Genomic DNA, 22,019 nt, shown 5'->3' with positions numbered 1-22,019 from the left:
TTCAAATACATCAATTATTTTCCTGTCTTCCTTTTTCATTATCCAGCTTTCACATGCGTATCAGGTGATTGAAAAGACCATGGCTTGGGTCAGGTGCACCTTGGTCATCAAAGTGACACCTTTGCTTTTCTGAACTTTAAAGAGGTCTTTTGTAACAGATTTTCTCAGTGCAATACATCGTTTGGTTTCTTAACTTCTGCTTCCATGGGAGTTGATTATTGATTCAAGTAGAATAAAGTCATAGACAACTTCAATTTTTTTTCTCCGTTCATCAGGATGTTGTTTATGGGTCCATTTGTGAGGATTTTCATTCTCTGTATATGCAGGTATAATCCATACTGAAGTCTGTAGTGTTTGATCTTCATCAGTAAGTGCTTCAAGTCATCTTCATTTTCGGCAAGCAAGGCTGTGTCATCTGCATATTGCAGGTTGTTAAGGAGTCTTCCTCTAATTCTGATGCCACATTCTTTTTCACATAGTCCAGCTTCTCAGATTATTTGTTCAGCATACAGACTGAATAAGTAAGGTGAAAGGATACAACCCTGCGGCATACTTTTTCCAATCCTGAACCATGCAATATCCCCTTGTTCTGTTTGAATGACTCTTGATCCATATACAGATTCTGCATGAGCACAACTAAGGGTTCTGGAATTCACATTCTTTGTAATGTTATCCATAATTTGTTATGATCTACACAGTCGAATGCCTTTGCATTGCCTATAAAATATCTGTAAACATCTTTCTAGTATTCTCTACTTTTGGCCAGGATCCATCTGACATCAGCAATAATATCCTTTTTATGTTTCTTTTTTTTTTTTTTTGAACATTTTATTGTGCTTCAGGTGAAAGTTTACATAGCAAATTAGTTTTTCCATCAATATTTACTACACAAACTGTTCCGTGACATTGGTTGCAATCCCTGCAATGTGTCAGCACTCTCCCCATTTCCTCCCCGGGTTTCCCTTTTCCTTTCGTCCACTTTCCCTGTCCCTCCCTGACTTCTCATCTTTGCTGCCCTTTTGGTCCTGTACAGTTGATTATTATTAATTGTATTTTACATGAAAGTTTACAGAGCAAATTAGTTTCTCAATAAACAATTTAATATACATATTGTTTTGTGACATTAGTTGCCAACCCCACGACATGTCAACACTCTCCCCTTCTCGATCTTGGGTTCTCCATTACCAGCTTTCCTGTCCCCTCCTGCCTTCCAGTCATTGCCCCTGCGCTGGTGTGCCCATTTAGTCTCATTTTGTTTTATGGGCCTGTCCGATCTTTGGCTGAAGGGTGAACTTTGGGAGTGACTTCATTACTCAGCTAAAACGGTGTTTGCGGGCCATACTCTTGGGGTTTCTCCAGTCTATCAGACCAGTAAGTCTTGTCTTTTTGTGAGTTAGAATTTTGTTCTACATTTTTCTCCAGCTCTGTCTGGTACCCTCTATTGTGATCCCTGTCAGAGTAGTTGGTGGTGGTAGCTGGGCACCATCTAGTTGTGCTGGACTCAGTCTGGTGGAGGCTGTGGCAGTTGTGGTCCATTAGTTCTTTGGACTAATCTTTCCCTTGCATCTTTGGTTTTCATTTTCCCTTTCTCTGGATGGGGTGAGACCAGTGGAGTATCTTAGATGGCTGCTCACAAGCTTTTGAGACCCCAGACGCTACTCACCAAAGAATGTAGAACATTTTCTTTATAAACTATGTTATGCCAATTGAGCTAGATGCTCCCTGAGACCAAGGTCCCCACAGCCCTCAGCCCAGTAATTTGGTCTCTCAGGGAGTTTGCATGTGTCTATGAAGATTCCATGACCCGTCCTTGGACAAGTTGTGCTGGCTTCCCCAGTATTGTATACTGTCTTACCCTTCACCAAAGTTACCACTTATCTATTGTCTATTTAGCTTCATGTCCTTTTCTGAATCCAGTTTGAACTTCTGGCAGTTCCCCCAGTGTACAGCTACAGTCATTTTTAAATTACCTTCAGTAAAATTTTGCTAGCATGTGATATGGATATTGTTCAGACATAAACTTGCTAAAGTCTACTTCATTCCTTCATTTGACAGAAAGAAAAAAGCACAAAGCCCTTATTAAGTGTTTTGGTACCTTAACTCGGACCCACCTACTATCTGTCAAATAATCTTTTCAACTTCTTAATATCTCCCCTCCCTACCTATCTCTTATAGGAAGCCTTGCTGAATAATTAACTAACCAGTTGCTGTGGAGTCAATTCCAAGTCATGGCGACCCCATGTGGGTCAAAGTAGAACTGTGCTCCTCAGCTTTTTCAGTGGCTGATTTTTAGGAAACAGATTGCCAGGCATTTCTTCCAAGAAACCTCTGTGTAGACTCAAACCTCCAACCTTCAGTTAGCAGCCAAGCATGTTAACCATCTGCACCACTCACGGACCACTAAATAATTAGGTCTCCAGTTTGATCAATTTTTTATCTCACCTACTTTTCAATTTTTAAGAACTTATGTTTCACAGATTCTCTCTGGTGCTTGTTCTATGCAATATTGCTATCCTTTAAGGCTTACTATAACTTCCTGTTTCTTGGTTCTCTGTATTTCCACAGCCTGTTATTTGTGCCATTTTTACAAAACTCATCTTTCTATAGGACAGCATAGTGGTTAAGTACATGGACTTGGGAACCAGACTATGGGGTTCAAATCACAACTGTGCCATTTACCATTCGGGTGACCTTGGCCAAGTCACTTAACCTAACTATGCCTCAGTTTCCCCATTTATAAAATGGGGCTAATATTTGTACCTACTCATAGGATTCTTGTTAAGATGAATGAATATATTAAAAGCACTTAAAACAATGCTTATTACATATTAAGTGCTATTTAAATGTCTATTATTATAGTGTTTTACTTGATTTGACAGATTTCTATTCTACCATAGGTTCTTTTTGTGGTCCAGAATTATATCTTTTGTCATTTCTGAACCATACTATGCAGCTTAACAATGCTCTAAACAGGCAGGCATGCAAAAATACATTTGTTGAAATAAATAACGTTGAATACCCTAGAGCTGTTCTCACAAAACTTTCTAATTGTTCTCCAGTTAATTTGCTTGTCTATAATTTATGTTCCTAACAGTTCTTCTCAAAAATTTAACCAAAAATATCCCTTACAGAGGGGTATAAACAGGTACTCCCAGGTGGCTTGGGATAAGGATTACAGATAACTCTTCTATAGCAACTCAAATCAACTGCTAATGGCTACCAAAACCACTGTCTCCAAGAATTCTGAGGGCTTTTTGGGTCTCATGATCAGAATACAATGATCAACTAATTTTGTCTACCCTTGTGTACCCTGACAGTCAGAAGTGGAAATATTCATTTTTTCATTAACAGTCTGGCCCTTGACCCTAAGGGAGCCATCTCTCCAGGAAAATTTATTCGAAACTGCATAGTTTATGTTAAAACTTCACACGAATTTTGCATTTCACTCAACAATACATTCACATTTGTTTAAATTTAAAAATATATTTTCCCCTAATCTCTGAGTAAAATGGATGCACCAAGGAGATGCGGCATGATTATCCTGTGGTTTCTTAAATCTCCTAGTACCTAATACCTCCAAGTGTAGCAGTACTTCGTTTAGGCAAGCACATTCTTACCACAAGTATCCTGCTTTTGCATCCACCCAAAAGCAACTGAAATAATACTAAGTAGCTACAAAAGTTTGCAATATATGATAAATAACAATAGCACCTATATTTTAATAGTGTTTGAGCATCTGTAAAATAATCTCATATAAATCGTCTCATTTAATATTTACATTTTAAAGAATGTCAAATTCATAAACATCAAAATATAATCATATTAACTAAATCCTATTGAAGCCTGTGAGGAAATTGTAACTTTTCTCCAAAGTGCAAGCATGATTCTAGAACATTAATCAGAAATAATTCATACACATTTCTAAAATACACGATGCTAACCTATTCTTGAACAGGATAAATGCCTGTTAATTGAATATAGCTACAATACTTGGCAAACACAAAGTTTCTTTTCTCTTACAAAATTCTTTAAAAGTGTTATATTCTCACTATATCACCACTGTCTTGGATCTATTTGTGACAAAAATTGTACGTAATGATTTAGTATCTCAATCAAAACAACTCTTCTAGTCAAGGATTTTGATCTAAATGAAATCACAGGCACAGATCACTTCCAACCTAATGGACTTTAAGGTCAACAGCAATTAATAGGTTCTATAGAAGAAAACTGTCAACCTATCACCTTTTTGGAAAGCCTGGTGGCATAATGGTTAAGTGCTTCGTCTGCTAGCCAAACAGTTAGCAGTTCAAACCCACCAGGCTCTCCTTTGAAACTCTATGGGGTAGTTCTACTCTGTCCTATATGGTCGCTATGAGTTGGAATCGACTCTACAGCAAGGGTTTTGGTTTTATCACCCTTTATGTGATTAATCCTAAATACAAAATAAATTGTAAACTCTCTTGTAAGTTTTTAAAGAAAAAAACAGGACAGTTCACTTCTCTTTTAAAAAAATAACTCTAATTTGGATTTGTGGTGACAAATACTGCCAGGCCATGGATTTACGAGCAGCCTGAACTAGCCTCTTCCATATTTTCAAAATTCCATGCAAAGATTATTTATCAATCCAGAAAAGCTCTCTCCAAGAGAGAGGTGCAGACAAGGGAAGAAACCAGAAAGGGAAGGCTCAGGTGCTCAAAGGTCTCATTAGACGAGGAGGAAGGATGCGGAGGTAGGGGCTGATCGGGGAGGTAAAGGAACCTCCCAGCAAGCGGGACCCACAGTTGAAGCCCTTGGAAAAGTGGATCGGGAGAAGCTGCATTCCTTTAGTTTTAGGAACAGGGAAATGGTGCTGTGGGCGTGAACGTGGCTTGGAGAACCACTGAGAGGTGACTCCTACAAAGTTCTCTCCAACTAAGGCTGATAACTTCCCGCCAGGGATCAGGAAAGAGGCGGCATTATGTGAATGGACGTTCAAGGACTCAAGGGCTACCGTGTCAGGCTCCTGCAGCGCAACTTACCGGGACCCCCCGACCCAGTTCATCTCCCCAAAGCTTCCGAACAAGAAGACAGTGATGTCCCTATGATCGCAGCTCGGAAGTCTCCTCAGCTCTACGCCTAGGCTGAGCCTCTCTCACGTCCCACAGTGGCCTGTCCCGCAGCACAGCCTCCCGAGAATCTTAGCGGGCTCCTTCCGGGTCACAGGTCCTTACGACCACCGGCTTTTCCGGGCCCGGGTTCTCCCGCCAAGCTTTCCGACACGGTTTGTGGCATTTGTGGGTGCCTTACCGAGCAGTCTGGCCTGGTAAGGGCAGCAAGGGACACCGTGGGAAAGCAAATCAGACCCACTGAAGAAGGAGGAAAACAGTCTTAACCGCTTCAGGCAAGAGAAACCTCAGTAAATGAAAATATCTTGAGTGTAGCCACAGAGCTAGTGTTTTAAACCGACTCATAACTTTTTCTAGTTCTGTACTGCTCTCTGGCTTCTTTTCCGGCCAAAGACCAGATCTGGGAAAGAAAAAAGAATGCAAAGACAAAGTTATAGATCCCTAACCCTAAAGTTGGTATTTCCATTCTAATTTGTCCGCTCCATATGCAAATTCTTTAAATATCTTTGATTTGTACTTTTAATAGTAAACAGTTGTTTGTAAAAAACATACTGTAGTAATTTACGATCCTGTGCGTTTTGTGAGTTTCTAAGAGCACTTGATCGAAACTGGATTTACTCTACAGGCCCGAAGACTTGAAAGTTCTGAAAAAAAAATCTTAAAAACTGTATTTTGCGGTTCATGTCTGTTATGTTTGTATATCCTCACGATTTATTTTACAAATTGATCTGTGATATTTTGGATAGAAACTAGAAATCTCTTCTCCAAAACAAATGGGCAAAGTACATTTTATTATTGCCATTTTTTTGTTTGTTTGTTTTTTCCCAGTACTTAACCGCATAATTTCAAACAGTACATTTTCAATTAAGTCGTTGGAAAAGGGTACCTAGAATAGGATTATGTCCCAGGGTAGAGTTTGTTTTACCATATAAATTTTGATTTTTATAACAAAAATTCACCAAAGTGTATCTATCATTGGTTTGAATTAGACTAAGCGAATTCAGCATTTCAGAGCAAATTAATCACTCACATGGAACGGCTTATGGTTTTTCAGTAACTAAACCATACAGTCAAGGCAGGAACAAGAATCTGAAGCAACCGGCCCTGTGTATCAACCTTACCTACTTTCAATATTTTAAAACACATACAAATTTACAAAATTAACTAGAAGGAGAAAAGAATTGCTGAAGGATTAACTGAGGAATCTAAATGGGGTGTGCACATGAGAGGCAGAAGCAATTTCTTTTGCCATTTTGGTCAAAGGACCTAAAGGAGAGGTTAACCAATTTGGTGAGAAAAGTCAAGAACTAGGAACTGGATGGAATCTCCGCCTTGGTACTAGACACAGGGAAGTAGTGGAAGTGGTGAATTACAAGATATTTACTGCCTTGTTCCTTCACAGCAAAGGATATTTCCTTATGAACTAGTTAATAGATGGTTATTTGTGACAACTGAAATGTTGACCGAGGAGCTCATGTTCAATGTTGTTTATGCCTCACATAAATAAGGCTAGCATGACTAGTAGTAGATAATAGGAGTCAAACACTGTGCCATTTTAGGGCCAGTAGGGCAATTAGATAATCTCTTGGGTCAGGAAACAGTTCAAGAAAGGATTAGAACACAGATGAAATACTACTTAGCATTTGTTGAGAAGGAAATCCATCCAAAATTCTTAAATCTCAGACAATTTTTGTTACTAAAAATTATTTCTGTTGATTTATAATTAAATACACATATAGCCTATGATTTATATATGTATACAGTATGTATTTAGTTCCCTTTATTACAAAAAAAAGCTTTTTGGTACTTTATAGTTTATAAAGCATACATATAATCTCTAAAATATATATAAATAATTCTGATCTTTCATAGATATTGGTATATACATGAGAGTATCACACTTGAGAGCAAAGTGATTTGAGAATTATTATTTATTTTTCATTTTCAAGATCTTTTTCTAAGATTATTTCTCCCTCCCTTAAGACAATTTTAATGCTTTCCCATATAAACACATGTAAAGTTGAGAAGCTTGAGTGGAAATGGGTCCAAATTATGTTTAATATAGTAACAGGTGATTTTTTTACCTTCTTTTTCTCCCCCAGTTTGGAAATCAAACTAAATTTAGCATTCTCTTTGCTTTAATTGCATACTGCCAGTATAAAAAAATGAAAGAAGTACCTGAATATTCTTAGTTTCTTACTTAAATTGCATATATTTTTGACTGATTGCCTATCTGGTTTTCTATCTCATGAATGCTTACTCTGCCTTACTTGAAGGCTTGAGCTTAGTCTCAGATGCTGGGGCTAACCCTGAGCATTGGTTCTGGGAAGGAGGGGATGGCTAGGGATTAAGTAGGGGGTGGCATGGAATTTAAATGGTTATAGTTAGATCAGTACTTAGGTAGCTCGATGACAAGTCAAATCTCACATTGATCTGTTCCCCATTTTCAGTAATGGCCTTCAACCATCCTTGCACCACAATTCTGATATCTAAATTTCTATCTTGATAATTTTCCTCATACCCAATTCCTCCTTCTGACAAGTTCCTCACTATCAGTTGGTAAACTGACCTACCTGGAGCTAAGTGTGGACCTGTCTGCATCCTTAATGTTATCGCTTCTAGATTTCCCACTGCCCTGCTCCTCCCCTGATTTGGCTACCTCTAGCTGTAAGCTAGTGATGCAAGCCACTTGCTTGACTGTCAGCTGTTGTCTGACCCATGCATCTCTCTGTATACCATATTCTGCCTGGCTGAACATCCTCCCATCACCTCCTGTTAGGTTTTCTCTGGCCCTACACCAGTCCTATCACAGTTAACCTTCTGTGTTTAATTATATCAGGAGATGTGACATAAATTATTAAAATGTATAAATGTAAGGTAACCTCATTTTGCACACATTGAAAGCATGAGCTTAGGAATATAATGTTTTGAAAATAACCACTATGGCAGTATCTCTCTACATAGACTCAGAAAGTCTTCTTGGGATGTTAGATTATGCTACTAGTGTGGATAACTGTCAGAGACTTGCAGAAATTTGACACTCACATATTAAATCTCTTAAATTGACTGCAAAGAGATATGTGATGATATTTTGGAGTTAATATAGGCACATGGAAAAGGAGAACTTTTAAAAATTTCAGTATATTATGATTTATAAGAATAGGGATTTCTTTTTATTCACAATAAATTCTGAATAATGAAGATCATTCAACACTGAAACAAGTTTTACATTCTAGCACAGGGGCTGACAAACTGTTTTCTGTAAAGGGAAAGATAATAAATATTTTATGCTCTGTTGCAACGATTCAACTCTGCTGCTGTGGCTTGAAAACAGCCATAGATACTAGGTAAATGAATGGGTGTGGCTATGTTCCAACAAAACTTTATTTATGGATACTTCAATAAAAATTTAATAATTTTCACATATCATTAAATATTATTCTTTTTTTGATATATTTTCAGCCATATTAAAGTGTAAAAACCATTCTTAGCTCATAGGCCATACAGAAATACCCAGGGGGCCAAATGTGGTCTACAGGTTGTGATTTACCAATCTCTGTTATAGCTTAATGCGTACCTTTCCAGGCCTCCAATTGACTAGAAATGTGTGTGCTTCTTGGTAGAGAAAGAGGAAACAAAAATGTTTTTCATGTGTTCAAGAATACACTCAGCGTTGCCTAAAAACATCCTGAACATGTTTTAAAAGTTGCAGAATTTTCCTTGACTTTTGAGCGGTTTAAGTCCTCTGTAGGGATGTAAAGGACTTTTCAGAAAGTTCTTGGTTTTTATCAAGTAACCAAAATGGAAGTGGGAAGTAGCCAGCAGATAATCTCAAAGCCAAAACACAGCAAACAAAACCAAAAATTGAAAAAGGCAAGGAACTCGTGAAATTAAGTAAGCTCCTGGAAAAGCTGTTTCCATCATTTGACTACAGCTGGGTTCCCAAATGCCTAAATTTTGGTTGGAGTCACATAATCTACCCACTGCCGTCAAATTGATTTGGATTCATAGTGAACCCGTAGGGTTTCTAAGACTGTAAATCTCTATGGAAGCAGACTGCCACATCTTCCTCCCTCCCAGCCACTGGTGGTTTCCAACAGCTGACCTTTGGGTTAACAGTCCATAGCTTTAACCACTACACCACCAGAGCTCCGTAAAGGACATAATGGGATGGGAGAAGTGAAACACCACCTTCATTTATTTAATAGTCACCTTGTAAATAAATACCAGTGCATCAGATCTCCATTGCTAAAAATAGCAACTATGGGGCTGGAAGTTTTTTATTATAAGGACAAGCAAACCTATGGGTTTGGTGGGAAAAGGGAGGAGGGATGGAGGGATAGCAAAGAATTATTTTCTCTAATACAGAAGACCTTTCTCTTATTTACAAAGAGTATCTTCAACTGTAATTTGTGTGAAAGGTTCTGGGACCTTCTGTGAAATTACAGACAAAAAAAAAGTGGGGGGGGGCCACGAAAGACAGAGCTGAGTATTTGATACTTTGTTTTCCCCAGTGCTCCTCCCACTTGTCACTTTCTTCTCTGACCCATTTCTGATTCATTCCGTATCCTTTTCATATTCATTTTATGTTGATTCTCTGGTCTCTTCTCCTTCATCCTTCGTTCCTTTTCCCCATCTCAGTATAGCTCTTGGGAACCTCCCTTTCTGCTTGCTCTTCCTCTTGTGGTATCTTCTAAAACCTTAGAGAAGTGATGTGTATTCTGAAACTTTGCGGGATTTTAAGTGACGCTGAGCATGCTCAGTAGCTAGGGCAGGTTTTGTTCGCCACCAGCTGCCCTGAATCGACCTCTCCAAAAATAGCCATTTAACTCTCTGAACTCCTGTTTAAGGATGTAACTCATTTTTCTCCTTCCTCATTTTCAAGGTTCAAAGGGAAGCCGCGAGGATTCCAAGGTCCCACCGCCCTCACAGCCAATGAAGAGCCTGGGAGGGAGGAGCTTGGGGCGGCTTGGTGCAGTTCGAGCTTCTGAGGGAATCATCCCCAGTAAATGCACTGGAGCCTGAGTCCTGCTGCATCTGCCACAGCAGAACAAAATAAAAACCAGAAGAGGAGAGACTCTGCAGACTATGGAACACTGTCGGACTTTCTGAAACATTTGCTGAGAATTCCCGAGGAGCATGATCTTTTAAAACCAGTTCTTTTTGAAGCCGGTTTGCATAACTGGGAAAATGACACATATACTAAATGCAGCAGCTGATCGAGTGAAATGGACCACCAGATCGACTGCTGCTAAGAGGGCTGCCTGCCTGGTGGCTGCGGCATATGCTCTGAAAACTCTCTATCCCATCATTGGCAAGCGTTTAAAGCAACCGGGCTATGGGAAGAAAAAAAAAGAAGCTTATCTAGCTGCAGAGAACAGACAAACACTGCATTGCACAGAGACCACTTGTAAAACTCCTTCGCCTGGAGTGAATGCAGATTTTTTTAAACAACTACTAGAACTTAGGAAAATTCTCTTTCCAAAACTTGTGACCACTGAGACGGGGTGGCTCTGCCTGCACTCAGTGGCTCTTATCTCAAGAACCTTTCTGTCTATATATGTGGCTGGTCTGGATGGAAAAATCGTGAAAAGCATTGTGGAAAAGAAGCCTTGGACTTTCATCATCAAACTGATCAAGTGGCTTATGATTGCCATCCCTGCCACTTTCGTCAACAGTGCAATAAGATACCTGGAGTGCAAACTGGCTTTGGCCTTCAGAACTCGCCTAGTAGACCATGCCTATGAAACCTATTTTACGAATCAGACTTATTATAAGGTTATCAATATGGATGGGAGACTGGCAAACCCTGACCAGTCTCTTACAGAGGATATTATGATGTTTGCCCAATCTGTGGCTCACTTGTATTCCAATCTGACCAAACCCATTTTAGATGTAATCCTGACCTCCTACACACTCATCCAGACTGCTACATCGAGAGGAGCAAGCCCAATTGGGCCCACCCTGTTAGCAGGGCTTGTGGTATATGCTACTGCTAAAGTGTTGAAAGCCTGCTCTCCCAAATTTGGTAAATTGGTGGCTGAAGAAGCTCATAGGAAAGGCTATTTGCGGTATGTGCACTCCAGAATTATAGCCAATGTGGAAGAAATTGCCTTTTACAGAGGACATAAGGTAAGATAGAAATTAAGGTAATGAGTGAAATATGAGACTGTTCAAGCTGCCACTGCAGTGCTAGATACCATCTGTTGTACTGTTGATGGACCCACTTCTTTTTCATTTTAGATTCCTATGACATTTAAGCTTGTATTAAACTATATGCTTCATTACCCTTTTTAATCACAAGCTGTTAAAGAATTATAGAGTGCAAATTTTTCTAATGTTTCATAACTCTAAAAAGCAGCCTACTTAGCCTCAGATACCCAAATATGCTGAGAATTCTCTCTACAGCATTTTCTTAAAACTTAAATCCTAGCTTAGTAGGTAGTCCTAAAGCATTAGAAGAAAAAATATATTTAGAAACCCAGAGTAAGCGCTTTTCCATTGAGATGAAAAATTTAGGATACTATTTTTTGTTGTTTTTCCTGTTTTTCAAGTGGGGGAAAAAGCATGCTTTCATATGGAAGACAGTTTTGACAGTTTTTGCATGTCTAGTCAATGATGGAGTGTCTTCAGTGCAAAGAAGCACAGGAGATTATCTCACAAAATAGTGTTTACATTACCCTTGGTTCATGTTCAGCACCATATTTTGACACAAATACTGTTTTTGAGGGAAAAGCTGAGCTTAGAGAGTAAATGAGAAGAAGGATTAAAGGAGTTACAGAACGTTATTTTTAAATATTAAAGATTTTCAACATTAAGCAGGTTCCAAAAATAGTGAACCCAGTTATATAAACTGGTAGTGTATAAAGGTAACTTCTGAATATTAAATACGACAGAAATTTTGAAGGTGATGCATCTGAAATATTAATACAAATGAATTAGCAAATAAAATGTTAAGGTATTCTAAAATTAAAGATAGTATTTTGATCATCAAAGAGAATTATTTAATTTTTGAAGCATCAGTGATACAGCAGTACCAACCTGAAGAAGAAAAATCTAAGCACATTTAGAACTTTTTCTTTAAAATTGACCTCAGATGTTATATTAATCATATTGATTTGTCATTTTTCTTGAATCTTTGAACTCAAGAATGTAAATTATAGTGTACTGTAGGCTTCTTGCATAAAAGACAAAAATCCAGTAAATTGAGTCAGTTCAAAAGTGGCATCTAATTACACATGTGTGTCATGTGTTTATCTTTAGACATTTTTGCCATGATCAAGAACGATAAGGTTCTAACATTATTTACTCATATCCTATAGGGTATGATTTAATTTTAATGCCTTATAATTCATATTAATTTAAAATTATAAATCACTTGTATGTATTTTATATTTAACAATATATTTAGTAAGTAGCAAAAGTTTTTAATTATACAGGTGTGATAAAAACTAAATAATGCCTAATTCTGATATTATCTTTATTTATTGATGGTTAGAGTCATAGATAATACTATATATATTAAGAAAAATGAAATAACATATACATACCTTTAAAGAAATTCCTCAAACACATAATATTTACAGCTCATGCTGGGTTAATTCTTATCTTCTTTCCCTCTATAGGTAGAAATGAAACAACTCCAGAAAAGTTACAAAGCTTTAGCAGATCAGATGAACCTCATTTTATCCAAACGTTTGTGGTACATCATGATAGAGCAGTTTTTGATGAAGTATGTTTGGAGCAGCAGTGGACTAATTATGGTGGCTGTACCTATTATCACTGCAACTGGCTTTGCAGATGGTGGTAAGGACATTTATGCTCAATCTCAAAAATATGTTTAAGATTATTTCTCTTGAAGATGTTATGCTAATTTTGTGTGAGTGAAACATAGCCATTAGTCTATAGTTCTTAATGGTCAGAAACAATGGCATACTTTGCAAAGTCCAGTTAATAAGACCAGCAATCTGAGGGAAAGAGACAAGTAGCTCAAGACCTTTCCAGTTCTGAGATATTTCAGAGATCCCTGATGGAGGGAGTTGACCTCGAGCAATTTTGATTATATTGCTTAATACAGAAGGATTCTCTAGTTTATATTTAAACTCAAAACAAATTAATACCTTCAGAAAGAATGTAACATAACCTCTTCCTATGTGTTGTAAACAACTAAACACTTCAGTTCTGCACGTCACAAGCTTTTAGTCTATAAATATTCTATAACTGAATTTGCCCTGGAATGTGATTTGAAGAGTTGGTTGATGACATTAGGAAACTAAGAATCTTGTTTCAAGCAGTGCTCAGTGCCATGGAGCAAGGTCTCATTTACTTATAGGTAGTACAGATCATTGCCTGTGTGGTACGATTTGATGGTGGTGTTGGGGTGGGGATTGTTAAATTGCAGGCATTTAATTCTATCCTATCAGTATTTTGACAGTTTTTACCAACATTTTTGATCCTTTGGGGTAACTAAGAAAAATAAGGATTAAAAAGGACAATGTTAAAAGATTGTATACAACTTGAGATGGGAATTAAGGGTTTTAACTGACCAGGACAGAAGGGAATTAATTGAAGAAGCAGCATTTTCATCTGTTCTCCCGAAATAAAACCTCCCCTTCTTTGTCTCTTTAAAAGCCACTTGACTAAAATTGGCCTTATTGTTGAATAAACTAGACAAAACATGGGCTTTGTAGTGAGACAGAGCTTGGTTCAAATCTTGCCTACCTCATTGACTACCTGTATCCTTTTAGTCATGTTAATTAAGCTCTGTAAGCCTCAGTTTCCTGATCTGTAAAATGAGAATAGAATGGCGACTTCAGAGGGTTGTTGTAATGATTAAATAGAATGACGTTTATAAAGCACACAGTATTTTCTTGATTCATGGTGACAGTGTATTACCTGGAAAACAAAAGTCGGCACTAGCAATAATGTAACAGAAATCACACTATTCTACAGTTATTTTTGGTGTAGAAAGAAGGGTTAATAGTTGTTTGAAGTGATCTAATAAAACAGGTAAAAATTACAATATGCTTTGATATTTTGAAACAGCACTGTTTTAACCAGTTCTTACAAAAACACTTGTCAAATGTTAGTCATTCTTAACCTAAAATTATTAATTTTAGTAAATTAATATTTATCAGTCTTCCTTTGTGGTAAATACTATATAACTCAACCATCGAATAGACAACAGTATATTTAGACCACTGGAAAATCAAATAAATCTACTTTATATTTAAAAATTTACTTTTAAAATGTTTACATTGAAAAAACATTTTTAGTAATTTAGTGTTTTAGTAATTGTCGTATTTTTAGACTTAATTCTTTCATAATGAAATGAAGTAAATTACTTTTTCAAAAGTATTTTAAAAAGGCACTTAAAAGCCTGTGGGTTTAAGATTAATTTTATTCAGAAATTTGGCAAAACTGGATCTCTCTAAGCATATGGATATTTTAAAAGTTTCTTTTATAAAATATAATAAGACAACCCAAATGACAAGATTAGGGTGTAGTTTTTTTGGTCAGTGCTTACAAGCACTGGTCTTATTACAATACCCTGGAGTATTCAACATAAAACACAGAAAATACAGTTATTAATGGTGACAAATTAACTCCGCAGAGATCAGTAAGAAGTAAACAATATATACAAAGAATCTTAAACTTACTTCTGTAGATGATGCAATAAGATGTTTAAAAATAAATCCTACAAATCATGAAAAATACTGTATGAAATTAAACATTACAGTTTTAGATTGAAATTATAATAATCATGTTGTTACAAGTAAAACTTAAAATATTTCTTAAAGCTTCTTTTCAAAATAAAATTTTGATACAGAGAAAAGCAATCGAAGAATTTCATAGAACAAAAAAATAAATTGAGATGACAGAACACTATTATGAAAGTGAGCTTCAACATTGTAATTTCTAAGGTTACTGTATATATGTTTGCATATATACATATGTATATATTTACTAAATGTATATGACCTACAATGACTTAATACATGAAAATTCTGAGTTATGATTTTACTCAAGACAAAATAATTTTTTTTTAATTTTCAGGAAATTGTATATCTTTGAAATTTAGGACTTGTTATTACATGCCATAGATTCTAACATAGACTTAATTCTTAATTTACATTATTCCCTGAGTTGTCCCTTATGTTAGAGATGAATTAAGTGCATAATACTATATTTTAGGAAAAAGAAATGGAAAAATGGATAAACAAGAGAGGAATAGCAAAGAGAAATTAGGGAAAACGTAGCATAGAAGAAAGAAAAAGAATGAAGGAAGAGCCAACTCTTGGCTCTACTACTTAATAGTACAGTCCCTGGGTGGTGCAAATGGTTAAATGTTCAACTCCTAGCTGAAGTGCTGGAAATTCAACCCACCCAGAGGTGCCTTGGAAGAAAGGCCTGGCGATTTGCTTCTGAAAGGTCACAGCCTTGACCATCCTATGGTGTGCACTTCTGCTCTGTTTACTCTGAAACATATGGGGTTGCCGTGAGTTGGAGTTGACTTTGGTAACAGATTTGGTTTGGTTTATCCTTGGGAAAATTACATAAACTTTATATGCCTCAGTTTTCTTATCTTAACTATAAGAAAATATAATTGATAATATATACTATGTAGTATATATTGTAATAAATACAACTGATAATATAGATCTTTCAGAGTTGTTATCAAATTAGATATGTTTAATGCGCTTTGACACGGTACTTGGCAAATACTCAGGTGCAAGCAATTGTTAATATTTATTGTATTCTTACTGTGTGAGCTATGGAGTCAGATTGCCTGGCTTCAGATGCTGACTCTACTGCTTACTAATCTGTGACTGGTTGACAGGAAATAATCGATGTTTGCTGGTGTGATTATTGTTGTTGTTTTTGTTGTGAAACAGCAAGGCATTTGAAAGTGATTAGGAAGTCAGAGGTGAAAATGCAGATAGGAGGAAGAAACTGTATAATTTTGGGGGGAGGAGAGGAAAAGAAAAATATTTCTATAGTAGATTTACTGTATCATCCACCTACAACATCAAGTGAAATCTTACCTAAGGACAGGGCTATATTTATATTCAAGGTCACATTACAAAATTGCATATGGAATCATGCCATTTTCACATCAGAAGAGAAGCTTCAAGTCATCTAATATTCTAGAGGCCCCAAACAAATAAACCAAACCGATTGCCATCAATTCGATTCTGACTCATAGCGATCCTATAGGACAGAGTAGAACTGCCCCATAGGGTTTCTGAGGAGTGGCTGGTGGATTCCAACTGCTAACCTTCTGATTAGCAGCCATAGCTCTTAATTCCTGAGCCACCAGCGCTCCTCTAGAGGCCCAGGCAGGTCTAAAGTTTTGCCTGAGGTCACATAGTTGATTAGTGGAAGTACCGAGAATGGAAGATGCATTATCTAACTCCTAGTGCAGCGTTTTTTTTTTTTTACTGTACCATGCTGCCTCCATATTAGCTATATTGGAATTGATTCTGTAAGGAACTTACGTTAGTTTCAGACTAGGTAATTACTGGGACCAAATGGTTGAAAAAGAGACATTGAAATAGTTAATATGTATATATTAACTGTTATGTTATTTTTTGAAAGATATTGCCCCCCTATTTTTTTTTCCTTTGTATTAAGAGAAAGACCGAAACTGTGTGAAGAAAATAGTTATCTGACAGCTATAATCTCTATTTTTAATTTTAATAGGCTACCTTTCTTCTCTTTACATCAGGAACAGTCTGGCAAGGCCAGGCAAAGCTACTTATAGGTCCCTCCTGCCATACCTATGACAGCCACCTGTTGTTATTAGTTGCTCTGGAGTCAGTTCTGACTCATGGCGACCCCATGTGTTATGCATTGAATTATGTCTCCCTAAAATGTTTGTCAACTTGACTAGGCCATGATTCCTAGTATTGTATGAATGTTAACCATTTTGTCATCTGATGTGATTTTCCTGTGTGTTGTAAATCCTACCTCTGTGATGTTAGTGAGGCAGCATTAGAGGCAGTTATGTTACTGAGACAGGATTCCATTTATAAGATTAGGTTGTATCTCGAGTCAATCTCTTTTGAGATATAAAAGAGAGAAGAGAGCAGAGAGACAGGGGACCTCATGCCATGAAGAATGAAGAACCAAGAGGGGAGTGCGTCCTTTGGACCTGGGGTCCCTGTGCTGTGAAACTCCTAGATCAGGGGAAGATTGATGACAGGGACCTTCCCCAAGAGATGACAGGGAAAGAAAACCTTCCCTTGGAGCCGGCACCTGGAGTTTGGACTTTCAGCCTCCTAGATGGTGAGAGAATAAATTCCTGTTTGTTAAAGCCATCCTCTTATGATATTTCTGTTATAGCAGCACTAGGTAACTAAGACACCATGTGTGCATGGACCCTGCTCCATAAGGTTTTCAATACTGTGACCAGATCACCAGGGTCACCAGGCCTGTCTTCCAAGGCACCTCTGGGTGGGTTCGAACCACTACCTTTCAACTAGTAGTCTAGCACTTAACCATTTGCACCACTCAGAAATGTCACCTAGCAGGTAGGAAAGAGAGCATCTAAGCTACTAGCACTGGCAATAGTGTCTGCATATTGGTGATCTGTGATTATGAACTGGACCATCAGAAGTAAAAACTGAGAGATGTTACTAGTGGAGTGGAACAAAGCCCTGCCTGCACCCTAATAAAATACACCCCCAATGAGATTATATCTGTGGGTCATGCTGTATTATCATACCTCATATACTAATAACAAATAATTGAAATATCATATTACATTCTTGGTCAATTTGGATATAATTACCCTTCTCTTGGCCAATTAATGGAGCCCTGGTGGTACAGTGGTTAAGAGCTTGGCTGTAACCAGAAGGTCAGCAGTGGGAATCCACCAGCCATTCCTCGGAAACCCTATGGGGCAGTTCTACTCTGGTTGCTATGGGTCGGAATCGACTCAATGGCAACTGGTTTGGTTTTTGTTGGCCAATTAATATAGAAGTAATAGTACGTATCAAAGGCATACTTTCTTAGCTGTAATTAGCTGTGCATATAAATAGCTATACTTTTTTTCTTATTGTGCTTTAAATGAAAGTTTACAGTTCTAGTTAGTTTCTCCTACAAAACTTTATACACACACTGCTACGTGACCCTAGTTGCACTCCCCATACTGTGACAGCACACTCCTCCTTTCCACCTTGGATTTCTCATGCCCGTTCAACCAGCTCCTGTCCCTTTCTGCCTTCTCATCTTGCCTCCAGACAGGAGCTGCCCATTTAGACTCATGTATCTACTTGAGCTAAGAAGCACACTCTTCACAAGTATCATTTTATGTCTTACAGTCCAGTCTGATCCTTGTCTGAAGAGTTGGCTTCAGTAATGGTTTTAGTTTTAGGCTAACAGAGAGTCCAGGGGCCGTGTCTTCCAGGGTCCCTCCAGTCTCAGTCAGACCATTAAGCCTGGTCTTTTTACTAGAATTTGAGTTCTGCACCCCACTTTTCTCCTGCTCACTCAAGGACTCTCTGTTGTGTTCCCTGTCAGGGTGGTAACTGGTGTTAGTCGGCTGCCAGCTAGTTTTTCTGGTCTCAGGCTAATGGAGTCTCTGGTTTATGTGGTCCTTTTGTCTCTTGGGCTATTATTTTCCTTGTGTCTTTGGTGTTCTTCATTCTCCGTTACTCCAGGTGGGTTGGGACAAATTGATGCATCTTAGATGGCCACTCACTAGATTTTAAGACCCCAGACGTTGCTTAACAAAGTGGGATGCAGAACATTTTCTTAATAAACTTTGTTATGCCAGTTGACCTAGACGTTTCCTGAAACCATGATCCCCAGACCCCTGCCCCTGCTACTCCATCCCTCAAAGTGTTTGGTTGTATTCAGGAAACTTCTTAGCTTTTGGTTTAGTCCAGGTGTGCTGACTTCCCCTGTAATGTGTGTTGTCCTTCCCTTTGTCTAAGATAATTCTTGTGTACTGTCTAGTTAGTGAATACCCCTCTCCCTCCATCCCCACCCTTGTGACCATCAAAGAATGTTTTCTTCTGTGTTTAAACCTTTTCTTGAGCTCCTATAATAGTGGTCTTATACATTATTTGTCCTTTTTCGACTGACTGTTTTCCCTTAACATAATGCCTTACAGATTCATGCGTGTTATGAGATGTTTCACGGATTCATCGTTAATCTTTATCTTTGCATAGTATTCCATTGTGTGAATATACCATAATTTGTTTATCCATTCGTCTGTTGGTAGACACCTAGGTTGTTTCCATCTTTTTGCTATTGTAAACAGTGCTGCAGTGAACATGAATGTGCGTATATCTATTCATGTGATGGCTCTTATTTCTCTAGGATATATTCCAAGGAGCATGATTGCTGGATCGTATAGTACTTCTATTTCTAGTTTTTTAATGAAGCACCAAATCAATTTCCAAAGTGGTTGTACCATTTTACATTCCCACCAAAAGTGTGTAAGTGTTCCAGTCTCTCCACAACCTCTCCAGCATTTATTATTTTGTGTTTTTTAGATTAATGCTAGCCTTGTTGGGGTGAGATGGTATCTTATTGTAGTTTTGATTTGCATTTCTCTAATGGCTAATGATCATGAGCATTTCCTCGTGTATCTGTTAGTCGCCTGAATATCTTCTTTGGCGAAATGCCTGTTCCTATCCTTTGCCCATTTTTAAATTGAGTTATTTGTATTTTTGTTGTTCAGGTGTTGTAGTATCTTGTAGATTTTAGAGATTAGACCCTAATCAGATTTGTCGTAGCCAAAATTTTTTTCCCAGTCTGTAGGTTCTCTTTTTAGTCTAGGGTGAAGTCTTTTGATGAGCATAAGTGTTTGATTTTTAGGAGCTCTTAGTTATCTTGTTTCTCCTCTGGTGTTTGTGCATTGTTAGTAATGTTTTGTACTCTGTTTATGCCATGTATTAGGGCTCCTAGCATTGTCCTATTTTTTCTTCCATGATCTTTATCGTTTTTGATTTCATATTTAAGTCTTTGATCCATTTTGAGTTAGTTTTTGTGCATGGTGTGATGTATGGGTCTTGTTTCAGTTTTTTGCAGATGGATATCCAGTTATGCCAGCATGATTTGTTAAAGGTCTTTAGGTCTTTGTCAAATATCAGCTGCTCATAGGTGGATGAATTTACGTCTGGATTCTCCATTCTGTTCCATTGGTCTATGTATCTGCTGTACCAGTCCCGGTCTGTTTTGACTACTGTGGTGGCATAATAGGTTCTAAAATGAGTTAGTGTGAGGCCTCCCACTTTGTTGTTCTTCTTCAGTAATAGTTTACTTATCCAGGCCCTCTTCCCTTTCCACATGAAGTTGGTGATTTTTTTCTCCACCTCATTAAAAAATGCCATTGGAATTTGAATTGGTATGGCATTGTATCTCTAGATCGCTTCCGGTAGAATAGACTTTTTCACAATGTTGAGTCTTCCTATCCGTGAGCAAGGTATGTTTTTCCACTTACGCAGGTTTCTTTTGGTTTCTTGCATTAGAATCTTGTAGTTTTCTTTGTATCGGTCTTTTCCGTCTCTGGTTAGATTTATTCCTAAGTATTTTATTTTCTTGGGGGCTATTGTAAATGGTACTGATTTGGTGATTTCCTCTTGGAAGTTCTTTTTGTTCGTGTAGAGGATTCCAGCTGATTTTTGGATGTTTATCTTATATCCTGAAACTTTGCTGAAATCTTCTGTTAGTTCCAGTAGTTTTCTTATGTTTTTTTTGTGTGTGTGTTTTGTGTGTATAAGATCATATCATCTGCAAATAGAGATACTTTGACTTCTTCCCTACCAATCTGGATGCTCTTTATTTCTTCTTCTAGCATAACTGCTCTGCCTAGGACCTCCAGCACAATTTTGAATAAGAGTGGTGATAAAGGGCATCTTTGAATGCTTTCAGAGTCTCTCCATGCAGGATGATGTTGGCTGTTGACTTTGTATAAATGCCCTTAATTTTGTTGAGGAATTTCCCTTGTATTCCTGTTTCTATTTTATCATGAATGGGTGTTGGACTTTGTCAATACCTTTTCTGTATCAATTGATAAGATCACGTGGTTCTTGTCTTTTGTTTTATTTATGTGATGGATTACATTGATTGTTTTTATAATGTTGAACCATCCCTGCACACCTGGTATGAATCCCACTTGGTCATGGTGGTTTATTTTTTTTGATATATTGTTGAATTCTATTGGCTAGAATTTTGTTAAGGTTTTTTGTGTCAATGTTCATGAGAGATATTGGTCTGTAATTTTCTTTTTTGTGGTGTCTTTCCCTGGTTTTGGTATCAGGATTATGCTGGCTTCATAGAATGAATGTGGGAGTATTCCATCTTTTTCTGTATTCTGAAATACCTTTAGTGGTAGTGGTGTTAACTCTTCTCTGAAAGTTTGGTAGAATTCCCAGTGAAACCGTCTAGGTGAGGGCTTTTTTTTTTGTTCAGAGTTTTTTAATTACCTTTTGAATCTCTTCTTTTGTTGTAGATTTATTTAGTTGTTCTACCTGTTTGTGTTAGTTTATGTAGGTAGTGTGTTACTTGAAATTTATCCATTTCCTCTAGGTTTTCAAATTTGTTAGAGTACAGTTTTCCATGGTATTCTATTATGATACTTTTAATTTCATTGGGTCTGTTGTGATATCGCCCATCTCATTTCTTGTTCTGGTTATTTGCTTCTTCTGTTTTTCTTTTGTCAGTTTGGCCAGAGGTTTATCGATTTTGTTGATCTTTTCAAAGAACCAGCTTTTGGTCTTGTTAACTCTTTCAATTGTTTTTCTATTCTGTATTTCATTCAATTCTGCTCTAATTCGTATTATTTCCTTTCTTCTGGTGCCTGAGTGCTTCTTTTGCTGCTCTCTTTCTGCTTGTTCGAGTTGTAGGGTTAATGTTTTGATTATGGCCCTTTCTTCTTTTTGGATGTGTGCATTTATTGCT

The 22,019-nt window shown here is 37.4% G+C and overlaps 2 protein-coding genes across 2 annotated transcripts in view; one reads left to right on the top strand and one right to left on the bottom strand.

Annotated features, from left to right (window-relative positions):
* Positions 1 to 7,863, bottom strand: part of REDIC1 (regulator of DNA class I crossover intermediates 1) — a 93,394-nt gene extending 85,531 nt beyond the window's left edge. The window contains exon 1 of the mRNA XM_004390130.1: positions 7,679 to 7,863. Within this exon, the coding sequence (XP_004390187.1) occupies positions 7,679 to 7,863 (185 nt within the window). The remainder of the gene's footprint in view (positions 1 to 7,678) is intronic.
* Positions 7,864 to 9,869: 2,006 nt separating this feature from the next.
* Positions 9,870 to 22,019, top strand: part of ABCD2 (ATP binding cassette subfamily D member 2) — an 83,015-nt gene continuing 70,865 nt past the window's right edge. Inside the window, exons 1-2 of the mRNA XM_004390127.1 lie at positions 9,870 to 11,237; positions 12,731 to 12,911. Coding sequence (XP_004390184.1) covers positions 10,296 to 11,237; positions 12,731 to 12,911 — 1,123 coding nt within the window. The 5' untranslated portion in view covers positions 9,870 to 10,295. The remainder of the gene's footprint in view (positions 11,238 to 12,730; positions 12,912 to 22,019) is intronic.

Source organism: Trichechus manatus, unplaced genomic scaffold (assembly GCF_000243295.1).
Source record: "Trichechus manatus latirostris isolate Lorelei unplaced genomic scaffold, TriManLat1.0 scaffold00285, whole genome shotgun sequence".
NCBI classification, from domain to species: Eukaryota; Metazoa; Chordata; class Mammalia; order Sirenia; family Trichechidae; genus Trichechus; species Trichechus manatus.
The sequence above is the reverse complement of the archived record's forward strand: the minus strand, read 5'-3'. Positions and strand labels throughout refer to the sequence as shown.